Source organism: Protopterus annectens, chromosome 3.part0 (assembly GCF_019279795.1).
Source record: "Protopterus annectens isolate FY-2018-M chromosome 3.part0, PAN1.0, whole genome shotgun sequence".
Classification (NCBI taxonomy): Eukaryota; Metazoa; Chordata; order Ceratodontiformes; family Protopteridae; genus Protopterus; species Protopterus annectens.
Window position 1 is genome coordinate 362,420,132 of NC_056731.1, and position 21,650 is coordinate 362,441,781.

General features: G+C 44.7%; 1 protein-coding gene across 1 annotated transcript in view; it reads right to left on the bottom strand.

The window, feature by feature from the left end:
- The window catches only part of GLI3 (GLI family zinc finger 3), a 1,844,924-nt gene that overhangs the window by 1,587,672 nt on the left and 235,602 nt on the right, over positions 1-21,650 (bottom strand). The window contains exon 2 of the mRNA XM_044064809.1: positions 16,168-16,331. Coding sequence (XP_043920744.1) covers positions 16,168-16,297 — 130 coding nt within the window. The 5' untranslated portion in view covers positions 16,298-16,331. The remainder of the gene's footprint in view (positions 1-16,167; positions 16,332-21,650) is intronic.

Sequence of the window (21,650 nt, forward strand, 5' to 3'; positions counted from 1 at the left end):
TCAAAAGCATTTGATATGGTATCCCACTCCATTCTACTAGACTCACTAACATCATTATCCTTCACCTCCTCTACTATAGCCTGGTTCAGAAGCTACTTGTCTGACAGGCAACAATCAGTCCAGTGGAAAGGAACTCTGTCTACACAACTTCCAACCACCATAGGAGTCCCACAAGGCTCTGTACTGGGCCCGCTATTGTTCTCTATTTTCACAAATAACCTCAAATGCTCTACACAACATGCCACACTCATACAATATGCGAATGATTCAACCCTGATCTGCTCTGCCTCATCTCCCACCACCCTATATACACTCACTCAAGATACCTTTATCTCAGTCGAAAAATGGATATTGGGTATCCAACTAATTCTAAATCCAAAAAAAGACAAAAATGCTACTATTTACCCCTAATAGATAAAAAAACCTCTCCTTTACCATAACATCTAAGGACGGCACCACCATCTTCCCTTCTAACCACACCAAACTTCTGGGCATTGAAATAGACAATAATCTCCACTTTGATGTTCACATCTCACATACCATAAAACTAGTACACAAAAAACTAGACTCCCTATACAGGCATAAGTCCTTTCTCTCACAAAAAGCAAGAGTCACTCTTGCACAAAGCCACCTCCTCTCAACTCTATTATACGCAGAACCAATCTTTACCCAAATCAGACAATGTGACCTAGACAAACTAGAATCATGCTACAATAAAATAGCCAAGTTTGCTACTAACTCAACCTATAGAACCCATCACTGTGCTGCACTAAAAGAACTAAAATGGCTTGAGCTACCACAGCTACTTAACTATCACCAGCTGGGCACAGCCTACAATAGTCTCAAATATCCTGAAAAAAACCCTCATTATCCAACCTACTTACTATCTATATTGCAAACCGGTACCCAAGATCCAGTAAAAAATCTCTCCTCTCCATCACCAAGGCTAACAATAATGCAGGGAAAGCGCTCTACTCCTACACCGTTGCCAGAAATTGGAACTCTCTTCCCCTATCCATGTCCACTGCCCCCTCCACATCCATATTCAAAAACTCCCTCAAATCGCACCTTCTTAGTACCTGGTTATGCCCTTGTATCACAGAACCCTATCCATACTACTGTTAACTCCCCAAATTCCTCTCTGATCACATGCTGGAGCTCTGATCCCCTGTAGGCTTGGTAATCTGAAAGGGTACGTTTAACTGTAGAATCTTACTGGATATATTTTCTTTTCTTACCAATGTATAACTGACATTGTCTTTTTACCCATGTTCTATATCTTCTTTTACCTGGAGTGTTTTTATTAATTTCTTGTTATACTACTATGCTCAGCATACATGATGTAACCCGTTTTGTGTATTATGCTGGATGTATTGTATTTTTATAACTTGATGTTGGAGCTTTTCTCCCCGGGCCTCCACTGAAAATAGACCTGGTCCAGTCGGAATTTCCCATTTAACAAATGTAAAATAAAATAAATAAATAAATACCCCTGCTTGTTGATGTACCACATAACTGTGGTGTTGTCTGTTTTTATTAGCAGGTGTCCTGGTGAGAGTAGGGATTTGAAAGCTGTCAGAGCATGCTGAACAGCTAGCAACTCTTTTCGGTTGATGTGCAGATGAATTTGACTTGGGCTCCAGTGGCCCTGAATGCACTTGTCCTCCAGGTGTGTCCCCCAGGCATAGTCTGATGTGTCTGTGGTTAGGGTCTGGGTGGCGTGGGGTTGAGTAAAGGGATGTCCCTTGTTGTGGTTGCATGCTGCTGCCCACCAAAGAAACTGTCCTTAGACAAGGTATGATAGGTATGACTGTTTCCAGGTCCTGAATATGTTGGCACCAAAGACTTTTTAAGTACCATTGAAGTTTTCTCATATGCAGTCTGGCATATGGAATTAATAGAATGCAAGAGGTCATGAACCCTAGGGCCTGCAGGATTTTCCTTGTGGATAGCTGGGTTCTGCTGGCCATTTGAATGAAGTAGCCTGTCAGAGAGGCTTGTTTTTCTGGAGTAAGGAATGCCATATGGGATGCTGTGTCCAAGCTTGCTCCCCAGGAATATAATCTTTTGACTGGGGACTAGTTTTGATTTCTTTTCATTGATAGTGACCCTAGGGAGGATAGAAGGTTCTTTACAAATGTCAGGTGCTGCAACAGCTTTTCCCAACCGTCTGCCTGAATCAGGCAATTATCCAAATACGGATAAATTTGAATTTTTCTCTGTCTGCAATAAGCAATGGCTGGAGCCAGGCATTTTGTGAATATTCTAGGAGCAGTGGATAAGCCAAAGGGAAGCACAGAGAGCTGATAATGCATAGATCCTGCCCTGAAACGTAAGTATTTCCTGCACGTGTCCCTGATAGGGATGTTCAGACAGGCTTCTTTTAGGTCTAGGGTGGCTAACCAGGCATCTTTGGCCAGCATAGGAAGAAGCTGCTGAAGGGTGAGCATTTTGAATTTTGGTACCACCAGGAAGGTGTTTAGAATGGAAAGATCTAGTACTGAGCACCAAGTGCCCTCTTTTCTGGGTACCAGGAAAAGTCTGGAATAGAACCCTTGACCTATCTGTTCTGCAGGAACAGGTTGAATTGCCCTTATGGAGAGCAGGGCTTGAACTTGGTTTTGTGCCTCAGCCCACTGGTTTGAAGGAAGGTCTGGGAACTCTTTTGGGGTTGGCAGTGAGTGGAAGTAAAATTTGTACCCCTGGGATACAATGTTGAGGACCCATCAGTCTTTGATGAAGGAGGTCCAGTTTTTTGCATGATGGGCAAGTTTTCCTCCTAGGGGCATGAGCAGTTGGGCAGAGGTGAGGAGTGGAGTTGAGAAGTCACTGTGAATTCTTTCCATAAAGGGGTGGCTTAGCACTCCCTGGTTTTGAAGTGGAAGCACTCATTTGCTTAGATTTCTGCATACCCTGAGACTGTAATCTGTGGGGGGTCTGTTACCCCTGGGTCTGGTCTAAGCTGGCATTGAGGGGGCTGGAAAGGACCAATGCTTCGAGGGGCAATGCCTACTGAGTCTAGGAGGCTGCACTTGCAAAAAAACTTTGATTGTCTCCATAGATTTAGCTTTTTCGTCCATCTTTTTAGAACCTCTTCTGCTTTGGTGCCAAACAGATTGTCCTTGTTCAAAGGAGCATATAGTAATTTTGATTTGACATGGTCTGGCAAGGTCTGCTCCTTTAGCCAAGCATGCCTTCTCAGTACAGAACTAGTGACTGCTGCCCTGCAAGATGCTTCTAGGGCATCAAAGCCACATTGCAAAGTATGTTTGCTGACTTGGCTTGCAGAATGCATAAGCTCTTGTAATTCTTTATTTTCTGCACAGTCTGTATGCTTTTATACCTTCAGGCCCCTGGGAAATGACCTCTGGGTCAGCATTAGGATTTTTGAAAATAAATTTGTGAGAGTCAAGGACTCTGTAGTACCTGTCTGGTTTCCTTGGAGCAGGGGGTAAAGTATCAGGAGTTAGACTGGACTCCATAAAGACATCATCCACAACATCCAGAACTGGAGGTATTGCCAAAGATCTATGTTGTGGCAAATCTAAAAATTCTCTGAGTTTCTTTTTGGCCTGAGGATAGTCTTGGCATTCCCAGTGGAAATGCTCTCTTAAAGTATGTAGGGTTTCACCAAAAGAAAAATCCTCTGGAGGGGAAGCAGAGGGAATGGATTCCTCTGTATCTGGATCCTCATAAGCAGAGAAAGGCATGTCTTCATATTCAGAAACGTCTGAGTCAGGCTCTTGGACTGTTAAAGCTGTTGGGGACAGAACTCTTTCTCTGAGCAGGAAAAGGCTGGCTTCCACTAATCAGCATAATCAGGTCTTCTGCCATTTTAAGAATTTGATGCTATGGCAAAGAAGCAGGTGCTTGAGTTTGGGTCATCAGTTTTTTAGGCGTAGCTCGTACTCTTGGCCTTAGAAAAGTACAGTTTTGTACCTACCATAAATGTAGATGTTCGAGTGTTCACACTGCTGCAATCATCACTCTTGGGTTATCCTGCCGTCAGGCGGTCCCGCAGTCAGCCCGAGTTCCAAAGTCTTGGTCCGGCGTCGGTTGCTGTCACTTCTTCCCTGACGTCAGTGCGTCAGGGGTATATAAGATGCATCCGACGCCATTTTCTTCAGTTTTTCTTGCCCCAGATGTCAGGTGCCCCCAATAGGTAGGCAATACATATTGCTATATAAAAATATACATATAAAAATAAAACAATACCTTCAGTCACAAGCAAATACACCACAGAGTTTGTATAGGATAGAAAGGAATAGATAAGTCCAGCTAGTACAGAGGGGATGGAGGGAGGGTAACCTGGACTGCAGCAGTATGAACACTCAAACATCTACATTAATGGTAGGTACAAAACTGTACTATGTTCATCGTGTTGCACTGCTGCAGTCATCACTCTTGGGTTGAATCCCAAAGCTAAGGATGGGTGGTGGAACTAAACAGAGGTTGGAGAGGCTAGTAGGCCCTGCAGAACTGCAGTGGCAAAGCCAGCTCTGGTTTTAGAGTATAGAAGTAAGTGATAGTGCTTGGTGAAGGTGTGCACTGAACTCCAAGTTGCAGCTTCCAAAATATCCTTGGTTGGTACCCCTCTGAGGAAGGCTGTTGATGTAGCTGTAGCCCTGGTGGAATGGGGCCTGATGTTACCAGGCACAGATTTCCCATGGTGTGTGTAGCAGAAACAAATACAATGTCCTATCCATTTTGAAATGGTCTGTTTTGAGATAGCTTTTCCTTGAGATCCTGCAGCATAGGATACAAAGAGCTGGTCAGATTTTCTGAAAGCCTTAGTTTTATCCAAGTAGTAATGTAATTGCCTGTGAATGTCCAAAGAGTGTAGGAGCCTTTCCCCTTTTTCTGGGGGTTTGGATAAAAGGTGGGCAAATGAATGGTTTGGTTTAGGGCCACACTGGATACCACCTTTGGCATAAAGGAAGGGTTAGTTCGTAAAGAGACTCTGTCTTGATGAAAAATGATGAAAGGCTCCACTGCCATTAGGGCCTGTAGTTCTGATACTCTTTGTGCTGAAGTATTTGCGAGCAGCAGGGCAGTTTTCCATGATAGGAACTGTAGATCAGCAGTGAAAGCTGGTTCAAAGGGCGGAAGTGTAAGCTTTTCCAGAACAAAGTTGAGATCCCAAGTTGGTGTTGGTGCTCTCCGGGGCGGTCTTATGTTCTTAGCCCCTCTGAGGAACTGTCTTAGTAATGGATGTGAAAATATAGGAGGATCCGTGTTGTATTGAGCTGAAATAGCTGAGGCGTGGATCTTAATAGATGAGAAGGAAAGTCCTTTGTGCAACATCTCAGTTAAATATTGAAGAATCTGAGGAATATTTGGGACAAGGGGATTTTGGCCTTTAGCCTGGTTCCAGGCGCAGAATCTTTTCCATTTGTCTGAGTAGACTTTCCTGGTGCTGGGCCTCCTGGCCTCCAGAATGACGTCCATCACAGCTTTAGAGAAAAGTGTTGATTGGTTATTTAGGCAATTTGCCATGCAGCCAGATTTAAAGTCTTGAGCTGGCTGTGTAGGATCTGATTGTTTTGTTGAGTGAGCAGGTGAGGAATTGTAGGCAAAATCCATGGTGGGCCGTGAGCCATGTTCCTTAGTATTGGATACCAGTGTTGGTGTGGCCAGTCTGGAGCAATGAGTATCATTTGTGGCCTCCCTAATCTGGCTTTCAGCAGCACCTTTGCCAGAAGAGGCAGTGGAGGAAAGGCATACACTGTCAATGTTTTCCAACTGAATGAGAGGGCGTCCACTTTCCAAGCTAGTGTGTGGTATGTACTTGTGCAGAATTTCCGTAGTTGGTAGTGTTGGGGGGAAGCAAACAGATCTATGTCTGGGCTCCCCCATTTTTGAGTTATCATTGCGAATACTTGTGGATCTAGTTTCCACTCGTGAGGATCTGTGATGTTTCTGCTTAGATCGTCTGCCAGTGTGTTTTTCTTTCCTGGCAGGAATTGTGCTTGTAGTTGAACTTGGTAGGTCAGTGCTGTGTTCCACAAGGTCACTGCTTGCCTGCATAGGGGGTAGGAGTGTGTGCCCCCTTGGTTGTTTATGTACCACATCACCGTGGTGTTGTCCATCTTTATTAGGAGTTGTCCTGGATGTAGGAGGTCCTTGAAAGCTGTTAGGGCATTTTGTACAGCTAGCATCTCTTTTTGATTGATATGTAGATGCCTTTGGTTTGCAGACCATTTGCCCTGAATACACTGTCCTGCCATGTGTGCTCCCCAGGCATAATCCGATGCATCTGTTGTTATAGTTTGCCTGGCTGTGGGTAAGGTGAAAGGCTGACCCTTGTTGAGGTGACATGCCTGAGCCCACCATAGAAACTCCTGTTGAAGGCAGGGAATGAGTTTCCAAGCTGTGGCTGTGTTGAGACCAAACACTTTTCAGATAACATTGTAATTTCCTCATATGCAGTTTTGCAAATGGTATTAGTAGTATGCAAGATGCCATGAATCCCAAGGCCTGCAGAAGTTTTCTTGCAGGGAGTTGGGTCTTTGTTGCCATCGTTTTGAAGTATTGAGTCAGTTGTCTTTGCTTGTCTGGCATGAGGTAAGCCTTCTGGGCCGTTGTATTTAAGCTGGCACCCAGGAATATTATGTCTTGTGAGGGCACTAGTTTTGACTTCTTTTCGTTTACTATGTACCCTAGGCAACTTAGAAGGTGTTTGACAAACGCCAGATGCTTTAATAGAATGTCCTTGCTTTCTGCTTGAATAAGGCAGTCGTCCAGGTATGGATATATTTGAATCCCTCTTTGTCTGCAGTATGCAATTACTGGTGCCAGGCATTTTGTGAAGACCCTGGTCACAGTAGATAAGCCAAAGGGCAGTGCAGAGAATTGGTAATGGGTTGAACCTGCAATAAATCGGAGGTATCTTCTGCAATTTTGTCTGATAGGGACATGCAGGTATGCCTCTTTGAGGTCCAACGTTACTAGCCAAGCCTTCTTGCCCAGCATGGGAAGAAGTTGCTGTAGTGTTAGCATCTTGAATTTGGGTACTTCCAGGTATATGTTTAGAATTGAGAGGTCCAGGCTTTGTCCTTTCGGGGAACTAGAAACAGTCTTGAGTAAAATCCTTGTACTTGCTCCTGTGCAGGAACCTGTTGAATGGCTCTCATGTCCATGAGAGATGAAATTTGCTTTTGAGCCTCTGCCCATTGATTTGGTGGCAGGTTTTGCATTCCTTTTATCCTTGGCAAAGTGTGAAAGTGGAATCTGTATCCTTGAGATACAATATTTAGGACCCATTTGTCTTTTGTGATGATGTGCCAATTGTCTGCAAAAAGTGCTAGTTTTCCCCCCAAGGGAGCTGCCAAGAGGGTTTTGCTTAGTAGTTTGAGGGGTAAGTCATTGTGTTTGTCTTCTGGTAGTGTGAGACCTGTCTTCTCCTCCTTTTTAGGTTGTGGCACTCCATTGTCGAGGCTGGTAAGAGCCTTGTGGCTGGCCTCTACCTCTTGGGCATCTGTATCTGCCACTCTGTGGTCTGGCAGAAGCTGGAAAGGACCAGTTCTTGGTTGGCCAATTTCTGCTGAAACGAGGAGGTTGAACCTGTAAAAAATCCTTGACCGTCTGCATAGATTTTGCCTTATCCTCCATTTTCTTTAAAACTTCTTCTGCTTTTACACCAAATAAAACATCCTGCTGTAAGGGTGCATCCAATAACTTCACTTTAACATGATCAGGTTTCTTTTAACCAAGCATGCCTACGTATGGCAGACCCTGTTACTGCTGCTCTACAAGAAGCTTCTAATGAATCAAATCCACATTGCAAAGTATGTTTTCCCACTTGTTCAGCTGAATGCAACAAATCTTGCATTTCCTTGTAATCTGGCTGGTCTGTATGTGCAAGCATTTTTTGTTTTAATTGAGGTATCAGATATTGTTGATATTTCAGCATGTGAAACTAACAATTTAAGGCCCTCATAGCTAGAGTAGCTGAGGTATATACTTTCTTTCCCCATCTGTCTAGTGCTCTAGAATCCCTTTCAGAGGGCACAGGATTTTTAGCAGTAGAGGCTTTAACCCCTTTGGGACCCTGGGAAATGGTTTCTGGGTCAGCAACAAGGCTTTTATAGAGGAATTTGTGTGAGTCAGGGTCTCTGTAGTATCTGTCTGGTTTGGCTGGTGCAGGAGGTAGTGAATAAGAAGTTATGTACCTACCATAACGTTCCATGTTAGTTGTCTTCTTCTCGCCTTCTTTCTTGCTGGATGGGGTTTGGAGCCAATCCTCGGCTCCGACTCGGCCAATACTAAAGCTCGAGAGCTAATTCCACCGGCTTGAGGCTCCCCTATATCCCACAATGCTAGCGGTAACTACTCATATCTCATTTGATAGCTAAACCAAGCAGTTCTGGTTTCCACAGTATGGAGAAAAAAGAACCCACCTCTATATAAACCTGAATGTAAGCTACCACAAACATAAAAGGGGGAATAGAGGTGGTAGAACATGTGGGAAGAAAACTCCAAAGGAAGATCCCAAAATTTCCTATCGGTCTGTCCAGGCTAGGGGGAAGGAGGGTGGGACACAAGAAAGAAGGCGAGAAGAAGACAACTAACATGGAACGTTATGGTAGGTACATAACTTCTTAATGTTAAGTTGTCAATCTCGCCTTCATTCTTGCTGGATGGGACCGCGTCCCTAGCACCTTATTCCGGGTGGCCTATCGGAACAGACTCTTGAGAACAGTGGAACCAAAGTTGGCACGGTTTCTGGAGGCCATATCCAATTTGTAATGTAAAATGAAGGTATGAGGAGAAGCCCAAGTGGCTGCTGCACAAATGGAATCTATTGGCAGCCTGTCCTGAAAAGCTACAGATGTAGCTAATGCCCTAGTTGAATGAGCTCTAGGTCTTGAAGGCAGTTTTGATGTCTGATTTCATAGATGAAGGTAATTATAGAGGTAAGCCATCTTGAAAGGGACACTTTAGTAACTGGAAGGCCCAATTTCCCTTCCGCATAAGACAGGAAAAGCTGATCAGATTTCCTGAACTGTTTAGTCCTGTCTAAATAATATCTAAGTTGGCGGTGAACATCTAGAAAATGTAACTTTTGTTCCGACCTGTTGGAATAGTCAGGGAAGAAGACGGGGAGATCAATCGTTTGGTTCAGATTTGTCTCAGAGGAAACTTTAGGTAAGAAGGATGGATTAGTCCGGAGGGACACCCTATCTTTGTGGAAAACTAAGTAAGGAGGACGACTGCACAGAGCATGAAGTTCAGATACCCTACTAGCTGAAGTTATGGCTACTAGAAAAAGTGTTTTCCATGAGAGCAGCTTAAGAGGGCATGAAGCCGCTGGTTCGAAGGGGGGGAGGATCAAGGATGCCAGAACCAAATTCAAGTCCCATTGAGGTGGGGGATCTTTGATTGGGGGCTTGAGCAGAAAAACACCTCTTAAAAAGGCTTTGCAGAGCTTATGGGACATGATACTGGAGTCTGAGACACCTACATGAAAATTAGATATAGCAGCTAGTTGTACTCTAATGGTAGATGAAGAAGAGCCTAAATGAAAGAGCTCTGCCAGAAAGTCTAGGATAGACTGGATAGGTGAAGTGAAGGGGGTCTAAATTTTTTGATGCTGCCCAGAAGGAAAAACATTTCCACTTACTATTATAAATCTTCCTGGTAGAAGATTTGTGAGAGGCTATCAGGATGTTCCGGACTGAATGAGAGATTAAGGGAAGCCTGGCTAGGGTAGGAATTGGAGAAACCACGCTGTGAGGTTGAGAGAATGAAGGGAGTGGTGCAGCTGGCCCGACTGGTGGGTCAACAGATCTGGCACCGGGTCCAGATGCCAAGGCTGCTCCAACAGGTAATGATGGAGGAACGGAAACCATATCTGTCGAGGCCAGTAAGGGGCAATGAGGATCATTGTAACTCTCAAGGCGATAGCTTTCTGAATTAATTGAGATATCAGTGGAAAAGGGGGAAAAGCATACAGAAGTCCCCGGGGCCAATCGTGGACTAGAGCGTCTCTGGTGGGATGGCCTGGTAACGGGAAGAGAGTGAAGAAGTCGTGACACTTGCTGTTTTGGGGAGTAGCAAAAAGAATGCAGCAAGGCTGGCCCCATCTTTGGAAGACTTCTTCCAGCACTGATTTCTTCGGAGACCACTCGTGGGGCATGAGAATGGCCCTGCTCAACCTGTCCGCAATCACGTTGGACTTCCCGGGAATGTGCGTTGCTATCAGAAAATGCTGAGAAGAAATCGCCCACTGCCAAAGTCTGAGTGCCTCTCAACATAAGGGGTAGGATCTGGTTCCGCCCTGTTTGTTGATGTACCACACTACGGACATGTTGTCCGTCTGAATTGCAATAGTCCCTGTGGGAAGAGAGTCCTGAAGGGCTTGCAACGCTAAAAGCACTGCTCTCAAATCTAAGACAGTTATGTGCAAGTGGCACTCGAAAGGTTGCCACGTGCCCTGGACTGTCCTGCCCTGATAATGCCCACCCCCCACCCGATCAGGGAGGCGTCCGTTGTCACCGTGGTGACTGGGGGGGGGGGGTGAAAGGTCTGCCTTGGAGAACTTGAGGAGATGTGATCCACCAAGACAGGTGATTCTTGCATGATTGAGTTATTAATATGATGTGAGACATCGGGAGCTGTTGGAAGGACCATTGAGTAAACAGCATCCATTGGAGGATCCTCATGTGGAAACGAGCTAAGGGGAGAAGGGTGATAGTAGCTGCCATGAGTCCTAATACCTTCAAGACTACCCTGGCTTTGACCTTGTTGCATTGTAATAGAAGGTAAACTTGTTTGCGGATATCTAACACTCTTTGCTCTGTAAGTCTGGCGGAAAGATTGAGCGTGTCTAAGGTGGCGCCTATAAAGGTAATAGATTGACAAGGCGACAAGGCAGATTTTTCGAAATTTATTGAGATGCCTAGAGCTTGGCAAGTTTGGATGGTGAAGTCTCTGGCTAGAAGCAGTTGATGTCTGGTGGTGGCGGTAAGGAGCCAACCGTCTAAATATGGAAACACCTGGAATCCTTGACGTCTCAAGTGAGCCGCGACCACTGCCATGCATTTGGTAAACACTCGGGGGGCTGTAGTGAGACCAATGGGCAGGGCTCTGAACTGGTAGTGACTGGCTCCCAGCCTGAAGCGGAGAAACCTCCTGGACCGTCTGTGCATTTTGATATGGTAGTACGCATCCTGAAGGTCTATCAAGCACATCCAATTGTCCTGACCCAAGAAGGGTAGAATGAACTGTAGCGTGACCATTCAGAATTTTGTTTTTTTGATATAATTGTTTAACTTGCTGAGATCCAGTATAGGTCTCCAGTCCCCTGTTTTTTTTGGTACCAAAAAGAATTTGGAGAAGATTCCGGATCCTTGCTGGTCTGCTGGGACTGATTGGATAGCTCTTTTTGATAGCAGCTTTGATATTTCTAGTGCTGCTTGTTCCCTTAGACTGGGTGGAACGTCTGGAAGGGATCCTTTGGGTTGGGAAGGGATGTGAATAAAGGGAATTTTGTAACCCTCAGATATGATTGACTGTACCCATTTGTCTTGGGTGAGGGAAAGCCAGGCTTTTGGGTACAGTGATAATCTTCCCCCGACTGCCTCCGAAGGTGGACAGCTGGGCAGCTCCTCAGGGATGCTGAAAGGGTTTATCAGAGAAAGTTTCTCTGCTACCCTGGTTTTGCGGACCTCCTCTGCCTCTAGGGTGGCATCTATTGTTATTCAATCCTCTGCCTCTAGAGGGGAATCGACCTTGTGCGTCAGATGAGACTCCCTGAGGCTTGTGGAACCACATTTTTCCTCCCCTCTGACCTTTTGGATAAGGTCTAGAAGGGGTAGAAAAACGGACTCCCACAGCAGAGAGAGTCTTACCTTCCACCTCGCACCTAGTCAATGTATCCTTCACCTGAGGACCAAACAATGTTGAGCCATCAAAGGGGGAATTGGTGAAGGACGCCTTGAAAGGGTCTGCAAAATTGCAAAGCCACATCCAGGCATGACATCGTAAAGCTACACCTGTGCCTGCGGCCCTACTCACCCCATCAGCAGCATATGAGATAAGCCACATGGAGGAGTTAACAATCGAATTCAGGGTTGCCAACTGGGAGTTCATTTTGTCTTGGAACCCCTCAGCTGTTGGATCCTGTATAGCCTCACCCAAATCTTTAAGCAAAAAGGTAGAGAGGTAGAGAGTCCGGGTTAAGGCAGGCCTCCGAATAAACATCATCTAGGATGTCCAAGACAGGAGGTATAGCCATAGGCCTGTGCCGAGGAAGCAAGAGAAATTCCCTGAGCCTTTTCTTGGAATCTGAATAATCTTGGCCTTCCCAGTGGAAGTGTTCCCTTAAGGTATGCAAAGTTTCCCCAAATGAGTAATCCTCAGGGGGGGATACAGAAGGGATGGATTCCTCCACATCAGAGTCTTCAAAAGGGGAGTAAGAATGTTCCTGATCATCAGACTGCTCTGAAATAATGGAGCCCTGATCAGAGGATGGGGAATCTTCCTCCACTCTGGGCCTTTTGTCCGGTGAGGGCTGAGAACCTCTGATAAGAGTAATTAAATCCTCAGCCATTTTAAGCATCTGTTTCTTAGGCATGGGGCCTGGAGATGGGCCCTGTGTAGCTGGTCTCTTAGAGTGCATGGTTGCTTTAGACTTAGTGAAAGCCTTGATGGAGAAAGAAGAGGAAGGTCTGAAGACACCTTGAGTGGAGGTGGACCTGTCCACATTCTGAGTTTCAATGCCAAGAGTGGCTTCGGTATCTGTAGTCGGGGTGTGGGCCGAGGAGCCTGCGACTTCGGGCACAGGAGACACTGTCAAAGAAGTGTCGTCGGTAGTCAGGGGCTGCGTAGGCGCCTCGCTGAGAACCGGACCACGTGTAGCCGGCTTTGGCGTGGTGTCGGTAGAGGCCGCGGACCTTGTGTGTCGGTCCTTATCTTTGCGTTTTTTAGACAAAACCGGAGTCGGAGTATCCGACGACATAGTATAGTTAAATGCTTTCCCAAAATAATGCTGGGCGAACTCCGCCCGACGCTTAATAGTGCGTTTGTTGAAAGTAGCACAAAAGCGACAGACCGAGACATCGTGGTCTGGGCCTAAACAAGGTATGCAGAGGGAATGGAAATCCTTATGCGGTATTTGCTTCCCACAAGAAATACAATTATTAACTTTGTCTGACATCGGTCTGAGGCAAGAAAAGCTTTCCCAACGGGGTACTTAGCTTTTAAGAAGACTTTGGTTTCCAAATTTTCGTAATCTCAGGAGCTGGCCAACCGGCACTTGCGAACTGCTTCTGCTTCGGGCACCGCGCGGCAAGAAAGACTGAAGAAAATGGCTTCGGCTGGTTCCTTTATGCCCCTGTCGCACTGACGTCAGGGAAGAAGCGACGACAACCGACGCCGGACCTAGACTTTGGAATTCGGCCGACCGAGGACCCGCCTGACGGCAGGAGAACCCATCTGTTATGACTGCAGCTGTATGCACGATGAACATCTTTATGTGGAAGTAGCTATCTTTCAGAGCCAAGTTAACCACAAAGGTTTTAGAAAAAATGAGAGATTAGAAGGGCTAGTACACTTAGCATTTTAAATATTGGAACACTGCAAACTTGTTTAGTCTTGATAAGTCTAAGCTGGCCTCCGTGGGCCATCTTTTCTTGGGATTACAAACAGTAATAAATAGTAGCACTAGTTATTTTCTTGTGTGCCTGATGCAGAAGGGCTTGTAACTAACATTAACTTCATTCTCTTTTTTTCTCTGTGTACTGGTGAGATGTCTGAAAACCACGGCATTTTTATGAACTGAAGTTTATTCCAATAAGCCAGCATTTCCAGGACCAATCTGCCTTGTGTGATTTTTCTCCCCATGTTTTACAAGTAAGCCTAAGCAGCTTCCTATTTTCTGGGGGTCCAGGTAGGGTATAGACTGAGGTGGGATTTTAGGGGAAGGATGAGGTAAGAAGTTTGTTGAATCACAGCTATTCCCTTTTGGAGTCCTGGCCCTGAGGGCCTCCAGCTTCCCCTATTGGTAAGCTTGACATCCCCTTTTACATTGGTCTTTCTTCCCTTTGCTCTGCTTACCTCTGCCTTGCCTCTGGTGTAAAAGCCAATGTGTTGTAAAATGACTTTAGATGTATTTCAGGGAAGAGGAGTGCAACAACTGTTTGACTGCATAGATTTCTCCTTTTCCTCCCTCTTTTAATCACTGTTCTGCAGGGGGGGGGGCAAAACTTTTCTTCTCCAGTAGGACATTAAGAATCTCTCCTTCCACATGATGTAGAAGGCACATTTCCTGATGACGAACCTGTTGTTGCCACCCTGCATGCTGTATCAAGATGAATCAGATTCCTCAAGGGAGGATGTATTTTTTTGAGCAGGTATTCAGATGCTTGCAGCTGCAGATTCTTATAGAATAATACAAATTTCTGAGCCACCTTCACCAGACCTTAAGTGGGGGCATGGGGGAGGTGGAATGGAGGAGGACATGCTCAGCTTATGCTGACGTAAGATGGTGGACATCTGAGACTCGAACATCTTGGCCCTGCTTCTAGTAGGAGTGGTGACTGCCATAAAAGTCTTGGGTCATGAGTGGGTGCTAATCCTCTGTCTTAGTACTGTAGATGTCTTTACAGACAAGAATGAAGGGGTTACTAGTATTTTCCATGGTTACCGAGAAAGAGACATCTGATCTAGAGGCCTGCAGAAAAGCATCTAAACAGGCTGACAGTTGAAGGCTTTTGGATCAAGAAGACATGCCATCATAGAAGTGCAGGGTGGCACCTCGAGGAACATCACCAGTGGCCTCAAGTCAAGTAGGTATTAGAACTGGGGACTTAAAAATGCCTCACCAGACCCAATGCCTTTAATCCTAGAGTGATCTTCTGACTCCAAAGTATGCCATCGGCTTCTCTGGAATCCTTTTTTTAAGGGTGTTTCTCTGTTGATGTTTTTTCAGTGATGCATCTGAGAATGACTTGTCCCATGCCATGGTAGCATTGAACAAGGCATGGAGCCTTCTCTGGCTCAAGTAGAATGGAGAGATTTGGATCTACACCTGATGGTTATCTAGTTAAATCTAGCACAATGGGGGAAGAAGGCGGAGTCATGTTCCTTCTCCAAGCAAAATGCACACTTATTGAAATTATTGTACCGGGTTTGTTTCCTACTCATAATACAATTACTGACTATCTTCTGGCATTGATAGCCTCAACTCTCAAAATCTGCCAAAGTTTTAAACATGTAAAAACATAAAATATTCCCCAATGGGGTACCCATTTGTACTGTAGAAGACACTCCAAACTGGTGACTGACACCACATTTAGGTACATGCCAGGAACTTTACTCATATTGTGACAAAAAAGAACTTCAAACAGTGCAGGCTGACCTCCCTCATATACCACAAACATGCTAATATCCAGGTGGAAAGGCATCCACCCAGGCTTGAGGTGAAAGGGTGCTAAGTTCTGGAAGTTAGTCCAGTTACTGTGACTCCTACAGCAGAAGTGTTATCACTGCTGAAGCAGTGAATGATATAATAAAACTTTCAGTAAATCCCAACAAGAAAACATACAGCATGCCACAGAGGTGACTTCCCACTTGGATAACCCAAGATCCGCTCTTTTCCTTGATGTGATTTAGTTCAAAAATAAAAGAGTGTTGCAACTGTCCTGGCAGAAATTATGATTATCCAGTGGATGTTGTCTGCTAAAAAAAAAACTTAACACACTATCAGAAGCAAAAGTTAATCTGTTTAATTTATTTTTAACAGTTTTCTTCCACAACATCTCCAAAGCAGGGAAAGCACTTTTAAAATCAACTAATTTTCTGTTAGTTTACATCAAAATAATTTGTTACATGTTTAAACCTTGCTGCTTTCCTTAAATTAACTTTAATAAGCTCAACATTATAATAATGAGTCTGATCAAGCATCTCATGTAAGAACTACGTAAAAGACAATGGGAAACAGAGTCTGACAGGATGTTTTTCCATTATATTTTGTTGTAGATTAGACGGATGTCATAAAAGTGATGTTTAACTCTACCATTTTCCTGCAATTTCAATCCCCTCTACCTGAAAAAAAAGTATTTAAAACAAACACAAACCAGGTGCGGCACTTAAGACTCAGAAAGAAGGCATCAAACATAAACATATTGTTGGTATGGCTGCTTGATAATCCCTGCTGTTACTCACCATTGGAAGTTGTGCTAGAGGCAACAGCTTTTTCACTGACATCTGCTCGTGTGGTGGAGGGGCCTTTACTAATGGAATTTTCAACTTTTTTCTTTTCCACTGTGGTGAGTTTATGGGTCTGAGCTTCCATGATGACTTTTCATTACTTCAGCTCTTTGTAACACCTGAAATAAAAAGCAAAACTGTAAGTAATTTAGAGTGCTCTAAAAAGGGATAGAAATGTTTGTCACAAAATGGAATGTTTCTCGCTGTTTTCAGGCTATGAAAGGCAAATAAATTATGAATGCAATGTTTTTAGGTGCACTGCAGTGCTTTTAAACAGAGGAAGTACCATCTATATTATGACCTTCTGATATAAGAATAGCTTTACACTGTACGTAGTGAAAACTTGTAGCAGCCAAGCAAGCCACCAGCTCTGCAGGCACAACTAATACAATTTCAAACTATAATATTAAGAACTTACTTGCAGATATGCAGACCAGAGACATTTATCTGCATATGGCACTGAAGCAACTGTATGTTAAAACACATGGTGGAAAACTGGAACAGCCCAAGCTGAAAAACACCTCAGACCATACAATTACTGTTAGCTCGGCTTGTAAGTAAACAGGACAGCATCCCTACATTCTATGGTTAGGGGATCATGTAATAATTAAGGTGTTTACCTCATGGGCACAAGGTACAGGGTTTGATTCCCGGGAAGCATGGCTAGGCTTAAAAAGGCCCCCTGCAGTCATTAGCCTAATAATTACCTATGAACTTAACCTATGAACTTACTCCTTCTGTACTGCACTATGTCACTGCAAGGTAATGGCTACAAAACACTCCAATGACACCCACATATTTCTTCACTGTCAAAACACATATGTAAACTGCCAACTTAAAATTGTGACACACAGTGTCAGGAAAATGTACCTAGGTCAATCGAGGTAAGGCTCCAGCATAAATCTAAATCTGAAGACTTGCTCCACATTTTCAAATGTATTCAGCAGCACTCCAAGTCAGGATATGCATCCCACAAGGTGTGTAGTAAATAAGTAAGTTAAAAAAGACAAAAACAGAAAAGAAAAAGAAGTCGATGCCCCCACCCTATGTAATGCTGAAATAACCAAGTGCAATGCCTGTTGTCAAGATACTACTGATCAACATTCTTTTGTGTGGAATTAGTGCGGGACTACCAGGTTTGTCCCAGAAGATGAAGGCTGCATTACCCTGGGGATTTCTCCTTTCTCTCAACTGCAGTGACTTTGGAGTTTATATAAATAAGCAGCAAGGGTACGAGGCTTCAGGGGGACCTAGCAAAGTGCATTTTTCTCCTCTGAACACATTTTAAAAACATAGACAAACTCTTAGAAACAGTCAAGGAACAAATTCAAGTGAAAAACATACTTCCAGAAACTGAAAAACACATCCCTTAGCAGGAGATATGATACGCTTTACAAATACTTCAAAGCAATATTCACAGCATTATTTAAATAAATCTAGTATTAATAAACAAGTTTTCTTTAATGACAGACTGATTTCAGAAATGGCTTATAACAGTATTTTTGTAAAGGGCACAGCCCTCATAACCCACACATAGGACTGTGTCCCAAAAACCCCCTTAACTTGAACAATCACTTTAAGAGATCAGTGCATCTCAAGGAACAGTTCTACACAGAACTATAAACAGTTGCACATCTTGTTACTGGTTGCAATATACTCATGGCTGAGGGTATATATACTGAAAGACATCATAATGTGGCAGGACTGTTCCAATGGGAATTATATACAAACACACACTACAACAATACAGATAACTGATAAGTATCGGAAACACAAACCACAAAGGATTACTGAAGAAGATACATATCAAAATGGGCACTGTACTCAATTATTGGTCTGATGGAGGGAAGAGTACAGGGAAGTTATAACTTCCTTTTTTCTGGAGGCAATGCCCTTACTTATGAGATAAGCAATAGAGAAAGCCCTTCTTACCGCTGTGGAGACATGGTGATCAAAGGTAAGGTTGCAGTTAGCCTGTGTGCCCAGGTCTCTCACCACTGAGTGCGTACTTAGGGTGTTGTTATTGATGTGGTAGTTAGCAGGAACATTGCTCTTACCAAAAGGGATGACAACACAATATTTTGCATTGAGTTTAAAGCCATGACTTTGGCATCAATCTTTTGTTTGTATAAGACCCTCTTGCAGGATGTTGACATCATTTGGAGATTCTATGACCTCTCCCAGTTTGCAGTCATCAGCAAACTTTGTCAGTCACAGACATTTAGTTTTAGCTTGTACTTCAGAGAAACAGATTCCAAACAATGAGGTTCCAGGACTGATCCCAGTGGAACATCACTGGTTACATGTCTGCTGTTGGAGGTGGATTTCCCTATTTTGACTATATGGGGTCTATCAGTGAGCTAGTTAGCGAACCATCTAATGATATATGGGTTGATACCTAGCTGGATGGGTTTGTCAATGATGCCTGAGTGCGAGATATTGTCAAAAGCCTTGGCTAAGTCTAGGTAGGCTGTGTGCACAGATTTCCCATAATCAACGGCCTTGGTGACTGTCTCAAAGAAGTCCACCAGGTCTAACAGGCATGCTCTCCCTTTGACCAATCCAAATTGAGTAGGGTCAAGTGTTTGGAGATTACCTATATCTTTGTTAATAATGTCCATGATGATATGCTCCATGACCTTGCAGATAAGGCTAGCCAGGTTAATAGGTAGTGCAGTTCTGTACACTTACCATAAATATAGATGTTCAAGTTTATTCACTGTTGCAGTCATCACATTTGGGTTATCCCTGCCAGGGTAGCCCTCAGTCAGCCCAAATACCAGAGGCTTAGTATTTCTGCGTCTGTTGCCGTCGCTCCAGGACTGACGTCAGGTCATCAGTGGTATAAAATAAGGCAGCCGACGCCATTACATTAGTTTTTCTTGCCCTAACTGTCAGGAGCCCCCAAGAGGGAGCTAGGTTATGGTGGAAGAACACCACCAGTAGAAAGTAAATATAAAAAATTACTTGTAAGGAGAGAGAGAGAGAGAGAGAGAGAAACTGAGAGAGAGACAAGGGGGATGGAGGGAGTGAAACCAGGACTGCAACACTGAATACACTCGAACATCTACATTTATGGTAAGTGTACACAGCAGTACTATGTTCTTTGTGTTTCACTGTTGCAGTCATCACATTTGGGTTGATTCCCAAAGCTGAAGAAAAGGGTGGAGGCAGTCAAGAAGACTGGGTGCTGGCTAGGATGCCCTGCAAGTCTGCGGTGGCAAAGCCTGCCCTGGATTTGGAGAAGATAGGCAAGTGGTAATGCTTGTTGAAGGTATGAACAGATGTCCATATTGCAGCCTCCAGGATGTCCCTGGTGGGGACCCCTCTGAGGAAAGCTGCAGAGGTGGAGGTTGCTCTGGTAGAATGTGTCCTGACCCCCTTGGGGGGAGGTTTCATGTGCTGTTTGTAGCAGAAATGGATGCAGTGTGCTATCCATTTGGAAGTGGTTTGTTTTGATATGGTCTTGCCCTCTGCCCCTGCAGCAAAGCTGACTAACAATTGATCGGTCTTTCTAAATGATTTAGTCCTGTCTAGGTAGAATCTGAACTTTCTGTGCACATCTAGAGAGTGCAGAATCATTTCCCCCCTTGTTTTGTGGGTTTGGGAAAAAGGTGGGCAAATGAATGTATTGGTTGAGAGCCACACTGGACACCACTTTTGCCATGAAGGATGGGTTAGTCCTGAGGGAGACCCTGTCAGCATGGAAAATGATGAAGGGCTCTACAGCCATTAGTGCTTGTAGCGCAGATACTCTTCTAGCTGAAGTGATGGCTGACTTCCAAGAGAGAAACTTTAACTCTGCTGAAGCTGCTGGTTCAAAGGGGGGCAGGGTGAGCTTTTCCAACACAAAGATTAGGTCCCAAGCTGGGGTAGGTACTCTTCTGGGTGGCCTCAAGCTGTTAGCCCCTCTTAGGAACTGTTTGATGAGAGGATAGGAGAAAATTGGTGGCTCTGTGCTGAAATGAGCAGAGACGGCAGAGGCATGAATTTTAATAGAAGAGAAGGATAGACCCCTGTGTAGTAGGTCAGCCAGGTAATCCAGGATGAGAGGTAGGGAGGGTTGTGCCATTCTGGCTCCCTTAGCCAGGATCCAGGTGCAAAACCTTTTCCACTTGTCAGCATACAACTTTCTAGTACTAGGGCGTCTGGCCTCACGCATAACATCTAGAACTTGTTTGCTTAGATTGGCAGCTTGTGCAGTGGTCAGGGAATAAGCCAGGCTGCCAGATTGAGGGTCTGCAATTGGGGATGCATGAATTCTCCATTCCTCTGGTCAGGAATGTTGGGATGTGAGGGAGATGCCATGGTGGCAGGGGTGACAGGTTGCGCAGCAGTGGGTACCAATGTTGGCGTGGGCAGTCTGGGGCAATCAGGATTGTCCTCAGTTTTTCCTCCTTTATTTTGAGCAGTACCCTTGTAATGAGTGGTAGAGGGGGAAATGTATAGACCGAGAGGTTGACCCACTGGAAGGATAGAGTATCCACTTACCAGGCCTTGCTCTGAGGTTCCCTGGTGCAGAATTTGCTGAGCTGATGGTTGGATTGGGAAGCAAAAAGGTCGACCTTTGGGGTGCCCCATTTCTGAGTTACAAGGGTGAAGGTTCTTTTGTCTAGCTGCCACTTGTGTGGGTCCAGAAGAGTTCTGCTTAAGTTGTCTGCCAGAGAGTTTAGAGAGCCTGGCAGGAATTGTGCTAACAGGTGTAGTTGCATGGCTGAGGCCGTGTGCCAAAGGGTCATGACGAGCCTGCACAGAGGGTACGAGTGAGTCCCTCCCTGCTTGATGACATACCACATCACAGTGGTGTTGTCTGTTTTGATCAGTAGAGGCCAAGGGGAGAGTAGGGGTCTGAAAGCTGTCAGAGTGTGCTGAACAGCTAACATCTCTTTTTTGTTGATGTGCACATGTCTTTGATGTGGGCTCCATTGGTCATGAATGCACCTGCCGTCCAGGTGTGCACCCCAGGCATAGTCTGATGCATCTGTGGTGAGGGTCTGGGCAGTGTGGGATTGTGAGAAGGGTAGTCCCTTGTTGTGGTAGCATGCTGCTACCCACCAAAGAAAATCTTTCCTTAAACAAGGCATCATTGGTATAAGAGTTTCCAGGTCTTGGCAGTGTTGACACCAAAGGCTTTTTAGGTACCATTGTAGTTTCCTCATATGTAGTCTGGCATATGGAATAAGTAGAATACAAGAAGCCATGAACCCCAGAGGTTGCAGGATTTTCCTTGCTGATAACTGGGGTCTGGCGGCTTGTTGAGAGAAGTAGGCTGTCAGGTAGGTTTGTTTTTCTGGTGTAAGGAATTCCATCTGGGATGCTGTGTCCAGGCTTGCTCCCAGGAATACAATTTTTTGGGTGGGTACTAGTTTGGATTTCTTTTTGTTGACAGTATACCCCAGGGAGGTTAGTAGGTCCTTTACAAAGGTCAGGTGCTTTAG